We start from the raw sequence: 9,131 nt of genomic DNA, 5'->3' as shown, positions 1-9,131 counted from the left end.
CCTTCGTATTTTTAAAATGTTTCGTAAGTTAAATCTTCTTTAAGAACATCTAATAGGTCAGATCACGCGTTTTCACGGAACCGGTTATGTGGGAGTGGAAGAAGAATTTGTTGGAAAATGAAAGGGGAACTCATCGTGCTTGAGAGGCGAGGATACGAGCTAAAGTAAGGGTGGAGGGTTGGCGTTAGTATTACCAACAAAAATGGGGAAAGAGATCGGAAGCAGTTGTAAAGAAAGAGAGATAGATTTTCTTTTTTTGTGAGAGGTAAACTGAAATGAGATACAATCTGAGTGAAAGTCGGGAATGAGGTGAATTTTAGTAGAAGAAAAATCATGTGTGTCTGCGTTCGTGGGTGTGATATTCTTCGTGTCGTGACGTGTTTTGTGCATGTGTGTGTGTGTGTGTGTGTGTGTGTGTGTGTGTGGGTTTCGTGAGGTGTTTTGTGCTTGTGCGTGTGTGTGTGTGTGTGTGTGTGTGTTTGCTTCTTTCCAACGAGGAGTGAATCTATTTCACTTTTCACGTGTGAGAATTGAGTACAAATATGTATATATATATATATATATATATATATATATATATATATATATATATATATGTGTGTGTGTGTGTGTGTGTGTGTGTATGTGTGTGTGTGCGTTTTATATATGTATACATATATATATATATATATATATATGTATATATATATATACATATATGTACATATATATATATATATATATATACATATATATATACATATATATATATATACATATTATATATATATACATATATATCTATTATATATATATAGATGTAGATATATAAATATATACATACATATATGTATATATATATATATATATATATATATATATATATATACATATATATATACATATGTATATATAAATATATGTATATATACATATACATATATATATATATATTTATATATATATATATATATATATATATATTCGTAGAACTCAATATCATTGCAAATTGGATATGTTATGCAAATAAATAATTTAATCCAGTCATGTTATTTCTAAGGCAAGGAGTGTGCTCACAGGTTTTGAGCACAAGCGTAGCGAACTTATCCATTTTCCTCAGGCTCATTCCTCTGAAAGTAGTCGAGGAAATGTTAGGTGGGAAAAACATATTGATCACTACTTACAGATCAACCTAGGTCGTAATAGAAATAAAGGCTCCTCTTTCACGATTTTCTCAGCATTTGGATATTTCATACATAAAATTGCTGGGCAGCAGATAAATATATTGCAATAGGATACCCGAGGACAATAAAAAAAAAAAAAAAAAAAAAAAAAACTGGTAAAAGAGGGATAACCTGAACACCAACTCTTGAGAAAAGAGAAACTGGACGAGTGGTGTCTTGTTACTTTTACATACATAAGAACATAAGAATAAAGGAGACTGCAAGAGACCATAAGGCCTACACTAGGGAGTTCCGTATCCATCACCACGTGTCATCCCCATCCATAAAGTTGTCTAATCGTTTTTTATAACAACTGATAGTTTCAGCGCTTACTACATGGTTACTAAGTTTATTCCATTCATCGACCACCCTATTAGTAAACCAATTCTTGCCTATTTCCTTCTTAAATCTAAGGGTTCTTCTAGAGTCCCCGGATTTCCCTCCCCCCTCGTCTTCCCGTAGCTGTCTGCAAAGTTTGTTAACCAATGCTATTAGAGCGATAAGGATTTTAAGAAAATGGCTTTGATAGGCGAAGTCATGAAAAGTTGTGACTCATGACCTCACGTTATGACTACGTATTCTTTTTGTGTGACCGAAGGTACAAGATGTATTCTTTGTGCTGTAGAGATAGAGAGAGAGAGCAATTGCTAGTATTGATACAACCAGTATCAACTCTCATTATTCCCATCGCTTCAATCGACGGTAGTTGCCAATCAATTCCGTTCCAAATAGTTTCTTTTCTTTTTGATGTCTTTTACATTAATAAGAATTGCAGTCCGTTCATTTTGAGGATTTTAGAGTGGGCCTGCCTCCTTTCTGCTGTCTTGATTTAAGATTGGTCATTTTTTCAAATAAAAATATTATGAACAAGGATGTTGTCGTGTTATCCAGTCATATCCAAAGCTCGACGTGCCCTGACTGTTTTCAAGTCGTTTCTTGGGTTCTTTGACGGAGGAAAGCAAGAAGATATATTCAATGGAGGTGCGCTGCACTTGAAAATGCTTTGAATAGCAAAATCAGATTTGGTTAGGCAAAATTAGATCAGGCTAGGCCATTTTAGATACGGTTTAGTTGCATTAGGTCAAGTGAGGCGAGGTTAGTTTACATTGCGTTAAGTAAGTTTTGGCTTGGTCACAAATACTGAAATTTTATTTTGAATTACTTATACTATAATAGAATTGTGAATATCGTTATCCCTTTATATTCTTTTCAACACCCTTCATATAAAAATCATATTCCAAAATCTTATGGTTTGCTATGGACTGTGGTTGGTCACAGTCATATAACGTGACATACCTCCTGTTCTTTCCTCTAGCAGCTTAATTCTACGTTCCCGGAACTTGAAGTGTCTTTATTTATGTCTCGACCTGTGACCCCCCAACCTGGGTCACCTTGAACCCAGTTTCTGTTGGAAGCTTTCGCTCTTCAATTAATGGTTATCAATGTCTGCCGCGAAACTCGGAAAAGGACGCTTTGTCAACATCCACACTAGACAACACCTCCCGTTTCACCTTTCATTCAGGCTAACGATAGATGATTCTACTCAGATGTTTGAGGATGGGCGACCCGGGCATTAGCAGATCAACCCCTTTTCTACTGAGGGAGGGAGGGAGGGAGGGAGGGAGGGAGGGAGGTGACAAGGAAATGCCGCCTGCTGCGGGACGGGGTTCATCGAGATGAGCGTGACCGTTTTGGTGTCAGAAAGGTGCTACAGGAAGTGGAGAGAACAGTGATTAATCTGGCGACAGCCAACCACAAGAGAAAACGTGCTCCCTGCGGAAGAGAATAGGTCAAGATAGACTATAAGCGCCTCTCTATAACGAGAGTATGGGAAAAAAATAGATTAATTAATAAGTGAATAAATGAATAAATGAATAAATGAATAAATGAATAAATGAATAAATGAATAAATGAATAAGCGAATAAATGAATAATTGAATACATGAATAGGTGAATAGATGAATAAATGAATAAATGAATAGATGAATAGACGAATAAATGAATATATAAACAAATGAATAAATGAATAGATAAATAAATAAAAAAATAATCAATTAATTAATAGATAGACGTATAGATAAAAAAACAAAAACAAACAAATAAATAAATAAATGAATAAATAAATAAATAGATAAAAATAAATGAATAAATAAACAGATAAGTAAGTTAATGTATTAATAAATAGATATATAAATAGGTAAATAAATCGGCACGTAAATCAATAGATAGATAAGTATATTAATAGATAAGCGAATAAATAGATCTATCTATATCCATCTATATACCAATTGCTTTTTCCCCCCTATAAGGAAGGTAGCCAAGTCAAAGGTATGCACCCACTCCCACCCACCACCCTTGTTACTCTCATCCTATTTCCTTGTAGATGAGGGTTCATCCCTGTCTCCTGCCCACTGCCTGGATCCGACACAGCACATCCACAGCAAGGCCGCTTCACTTAATTGGCGACCTCCCCTGCCCGTCTCCCAATGTGGATTTTTTTTTAAATAGTTAAATAAGTAAATAAGATATAGCATAACGGACGTCAGATCAAGAGTAATATTGCTGACACTCGGTGTGGCTGAAGGCCTCTGTTGTGGTCCATGTGTCACCTACCGGGTGGCACTTCGGGTTTAGCCATCTATCTATGTCAATGAATTCCTTCCACGCTGGGTGGCACTTTTTCCTTTATTCTGTATGCCCCTCCGGCAAACACTCTTATCTGTGGTCTGATAGGAAAGGGGTTATACTTATCTCTATTGATTCCTTGTGCACCGGGAGGTAGTTTTTCTATCTTTATTTTGGATTCTGTCAGAATATTTGGTTCTTCTCCCTCTCTAAGAAAAGTATCGAAGACTGTACTATCCAACGTAATTCATTCTAACCTGTCTTGGAAGGAAGGACTGGGTTACCTTAAACAGAGGAAGAGCCAAGGTGGGCAAAACGAGAGAAAATCAACACAAGTGGGGATACACCAATAGCCCCCAATGTCCCTGTGGCGAAGTACAGACGATGGTCCACGTCCTCCGGGAATGTCCATTGAGTCCCCATTGCTCCGACCAAGACCTTAGGGAAGCAAATGAAACTGCCCTTATATGGACACGGTTCTGGTGCGACAAGATATGATGACCTGTCTTGGAACCATTTTCCTCTCTAATGATGAGTACTTATGTCTCGGGAGATTGTTGGGTAAGTAAAGAGGCTGAATGGACAAATATGTAGATTAATTAAGAACACTTGCTCACAATTTCTCAATATTTATCAGCGTCTGACATGAAATGAGTTATTTCTCATGTACTCTGATGTGCTGAACTTATGTATAGCAATTAAGTTTAACAGTATTATTTCAAAGGTAATCATTAAACGTGCATATATAGTGTACATGAAATATTTTTAGTCATGGAAATGGAATTATGCTGTTATATCACGCAGTCTTGTTTATTTCACCCGATTGGATCAGTTGCCCGGATTTATGTAATAATTACCAGGGATTATTTCATACTCTATTTCTTAATCGGAATCCACTCTATCCTTTTTTGGATTGTTGTAAGTATTTACGCAAACATCTCGCGCCACTGTTCAGCAAATGGTCTAAGGCAGGGGTTCTCATTAGGGGTGAAATTCACCCCCCAGGGGGGAATTTTGGATTTTCTGGGGGTGAATTGTGACCACAATAAGTTTACGGGGTAAGGAAAGCAATTATAGGTTTTGGCCGATCTGGCCTGTCACCTGGGCTGGAATTATACCAGTGCTGACCCAAGTTAATCTTAGGATTAGGAAAAATAAAAGGATTTTAGCAATATTTGCATATTATTTAGAGTGCACCTTTTGAAACAAACTATCTTGGAGAGGAGGGGGGAATGACACTCTGACAAATGATGAAAGGGGTGTATGGGCCAAGTAAGGCTGAGAACCCTTGGTCTAAGGTATTGGTACTTAGCCTTTCTTGGCTGCGACCCAAAATCTGATCCAGATCGACCATGGCGACCCTTACCTTCATAAACAATTTACTTAATTTATAAAATACTTGTGCTTGTACGTGGGACAGAAACAATGTTTTGCTTAACCTTAGATAATAATGACTTAAGAATTTTAGTTAGGATTAATACTTTGATAATATTTTGAATAGGAATATTGGGAAAAATGATGTCCACAAATCTTTGGTGACCTTTTCAAATGGCTTGGCGACCCAAGGGGTAAGAACCACTGGTCTACGTCATTACTTGGGTCCATTTGCTTTAGTATTGCTTCTCCATAGATAAAATGTATTGGTGAAACCGCTCACAGTTCCATCAAAAGAAACCTAGATACAAATCCCTAAAATAGATCTTGAGTGATATTTTACATCCCATGGACTGATGAGGCTTACTACTAAATCTTTGTAGTAATTATTTGCTTTTTTGTTTTCAAGAAATCTTGTTGCTACTAACTTGAAAACTTCCAAGGAAGTCTTCTTTTTGTTACGTAGTGCTGTGTCAAATTCACTATCACTACCTCTAAGACATTCACGATTCTGAGAATCAACTGCAAAACCTTTCAAATTAGTATTACTTTTGAGAAATCTTGAAGTTAGGCACTAAAAATCCTGATCTATTTTGTCCATGGTTTTGACAAAAATTCACACTAAGCTTGGTTCAACATATGTGGATGATATGCGTTTTCCGCCTCAATTCCTTATGATAGACAGAGTAGTGAGTTTATTCTGAAGTAGTGTGATACTTTGCACGATTGTACCGTTTACATAGAAAACAACATTTTGTGTATCCATTCCGCAGACCCATGACAAGAGCAACAATGTTCCAATCGTCACAGGACTCACTAATGCTGGTCATTGTTTATGCACCTCATTAACTGCTTTATCTTTTCATAAGCTTCTTTTATAGGAGATGCATAAACCATTAGACACAGATGGGGTGCTGAGCAACTAATAGATGGAATGTTTGAGTATTGTACAGATTTTATTTTACCTTTTATTCTTATTTTTTCCTTAAAAGAGAGAGAGAGAGAGAGAGAGAGAGAGAGAGAGAGAGAGAGATAGAGAGAGAGAGAGCGAGAGAGAGGGGGGGAGAAGGGAGTAGGGAGTAGGGAGTTCCCAGCCAGCCAGAAGGCACGACTGCTTTCGCATCTGTGCCGGCAACCCGAGGACCCGCCGGACGGAGATCGAGCTCAAGAACCTCCCACTAAAGAAAACATTGGTGGACCAAACATGCAGCGCAAGATGAAAGGCCAAAGGTGCATAAAGACCGCGTTGGAAAGGGTACTAGCTGCGACGTACATGCATTAGGTGAGAAGAAGAAGAGAAGGAAGAGGAGAAGGAGGAAGTGGGGAGGAGAGGGAGATGGAGGATAAGGATGAAGAAGACCAGAAAAAGAAGGAAATGAAGCGTAGGATAAGAAGAAGGAAGTATAGAAAAAAGAGCAGGAGGAAGTGGAGGAAGAGGAGGAGGGCTAAGAAGTGAAGATGGTAGCAGAGGAAGAGGAGAAGGACAAGGAGAAGGAAAGACAGTAACAATACCATCACCAGCACCACCACCACCACCACCACCACCATTACTACTACTACTACTACTACTACTACTACTACTACTACTACTACTACTACTACTACTACTACTACTACTATTACTACTACTACTACTACTACTACTACTACTATTACTTTTTTAACGACCTCCATCCTCGTGGAACTGTGTGATGAAAGCAGTCAGGATCTGTCTCCCACAGACACAGTTCATTGGCCCTTCTCTCGCCAATGACTGTGGTCAACTACCCGTTTGTATTTTCTATTATTTCACTTTAATAAATCCTAATACAGAAGTTCATTTATCCTACTATCTACTATAGCCTACTAAAAATCTAGGTTTTGTACATGTGCTCATTTAGGCGTTGGGGACCTGGTAAATCTCGGGCATAGGAGAGCTGATCAGAGTGAGAATGACAGTCTACATCTCATCCACGATACAATGCTGCTTTTTGGTTGTTGTTTCTTTTCTGCCATCACCTCTGCCAGACGAGCGTAGAATACCTTTGCCTTTATACCACCCCACCTGAAGTCGTAAAGGTTATCGGAGTGAATGAGCCCTGGTCCACATTCTGTATACGCTCTTCGTATATCCTAATTTTCTCATCCTCGTCCCGGGAGTGGAACGCTTCAATAGTTAAGCTATTGTAACAGGGGGGCATAGGGTCAAATATTCGCATGTCAAAGAAGACCATTTGTCCCCGTGTCCAGAAACCTCTTGCTATTACTATTAACACTACTATTATTAATAGTAGTGTCAATAATAGAACAAGGAAGAGCAACAGAGGAAGTGATTGAGGAGGAGGAAAAGGAGGAGGATGGCAGAAGGAGAAAGGGGAAGAGCAAGAGTAGAAAGAGAGGTAGGAGAAAGGGAGGAGGAAGAGGAAGAGGAGGAGATGTTGGAGGCGTAGGAGGTATAAGCGGAATACGGGGGAGAGGATTGTATGGCCGGATCATAGAGTATGCGGTAACAATCTCTAATCGGCTTGAAGCACTTGCCTCTTGAGGATCCTGAATTACTGTGGGACACGTTTAAACGTGAAAACCTGAAAGCTTCCGAAGAGTGCTTTGGAGAGCGCCTAAGGTTGGGGAATGGTGTGTCGTCGCGGGAGACCCTGAAGAACAGAGTTAGGCCATGCTGCCAGAATGGCTGGGAACTTGGAACAATACAGGACCCAGAAACAGCGGGCTAGAGTTCTCATTGGAATGGATAAGGAAAGGTGCGTCAGTGTAATCGAGGAGGATATCGTGGGACATTTTGATGCAAATGACCTCAAACCTGGTAACCGAGCCCTAGAACTATCTATGACCCAGAGGAACACATTCTGAATAGCTGATGGTAATCTAGCGTCAAGTATGGAGGGCTGTTGCCCCTTTGTCGAGTAATTTGAGTAGTTACTCATGGGTAACCCTCCAAGCGAACAGCTTTCCCTCGATGGTGTTCAGGCGGCAATTCCTGATCCACCGAAGACAAGTCTCCGCCTTCTCTGATAGAGGTCGAAGAGATTGTGATTAAGTTAAAGGGTGGAAAGGCAGTTTGTATCTGCAACATCAGTGGGGAGTTGCCAAAAGCTGTAGGCGAGGCTATGATCTCCGGGCTACATGGAGTATTGTCTGGCAGTCCAGTACCATTACCTCTGACTGGAAAAAGGGTCTGGTCGTCCCTATCTCCAAGGGAAAAGGGGACCGGCAACAACTGCCGTGGCATTACACAACTCAGTGTGCCAGGTGAGGTACTTGCCCATCTATTGGTGGGACGGGTTCGTTCACATCTGCTGAAGTTTCAAAGGTCTGAACAGTCTGGGTTTACCCCAGGTAAGTCAACAACTGATCGGATCCTATCGCTCTGTAGTCTTGTGTTGTGACCACGTGAGTTTCAGCAGGGGTTTCTAGCAGCCTATTTTGATCTCAAGAAGTCATTTGACTTGGAGCATTATGGAGTGCTCTGGGATCTTTTGCGGATCCGTAGGATTCCTGCAAGGATTATTGACTTGATATCTGGCTTATACTGTGGGAAAGAGAGTGCTGCAAGGTATAGGGAAGGTGTGTCTAGCTTCTTTCCTGTTAATTTAGGAGTAATACAAGGGTGTTTCCTCAACCCAACACTTATCAACACCTGCATGAACTAAGTGTTGGACAGAGTTGTCGATCAACGTCTATGCGGGTTATTGGTTGGCAACACCAAGGTCATTGACCTAATGTTTGCTGATGATGTTGTCCTTGCGGAGTCGCTGGAGGTCCTGGTTACAGCCCTTGAGTCACTGCACAGGGAGGCGAGACCACTTGGGTTTCTGGTCTACTGGGCTAAGACCAGGGTCCAGGAGTTTGGGGGCATACTGGAAGACGCAGTTCAGACTCTCCATGTATGTGGCGAGGACATTGATGTTTTGGAAATTTTTAAATACCTTATAC

General features: G+C 39.8%; 1 protein-coding gene across 1 annotated transcript; it reads left to right on the top strand.

The window, feature by feature from the left end:
• Window positions 1-7,925: 7,925 nt before the first annotated feature.
• LOC143029218 (uncharacterized) lies at window positions 7,926-8,848 on the top strand. Its single transcript, XM_076191805.1, has 3 exons — window positions 7,926-8,001; window positions 8,214-8,452; window positions 8,600-8,848. The coding sequence occupies exons 1-3, from the start codon at window positions 7,926-7,928 to the stop codon at window positions 8,846-8,848; spliced, it is 564 nt and encodes a 187-aa protein (XP_076047920.1).
• The last annotated feature ends 283 nt before the right edge of the window (window positions 8,849-9,131 follow it).

Source organism: Oratosquilla oratoria, chromosome 1 (assembly GCF_046742065.1).
Source record: "Oratosquilla oratoria isolate Oo_2021 chromosome 1, ASM4674206v1, whole genome shotgun sequence".
Classification (NCBI taxonomy): Eukaryota; Metazoa; Arthropoda; class Malacostraca; order Stomatopoda; family Squillidae; genus Oratosquilla; species Oratosquilla oratoria.
The sequence above is the reverse complement of the archived record's forward strand: the minus strand, read 5'-3'. Positions and strand labels throughout refer to the sequence as shown.

Bases quoted from the DNA above. Each gene is read 5' to 3' on its own strand.
- LOC143029218 (XM_076191805.1), top strand. From the start codon at position 7,926: ATGGATAAGGAAAGGTGCGTCAGTGTAATCGAGGAGGATATCGTGGGA. The intron at 8,002-8,213 runs GTAACCGAGCCC...CTTCTCTGATAG, and splicing joins TGCAAATGACCTCAAACCTG to AGGTCGAAGAGATTGTGATT. The intron at 8,453-8,599 runs GTACTTGCCCAT...CGTGAGTTTCAG, and splicing joins AACTCAGTGTGCCAGGTGAG to CAGGGGTTTCTAGCAGCCTA.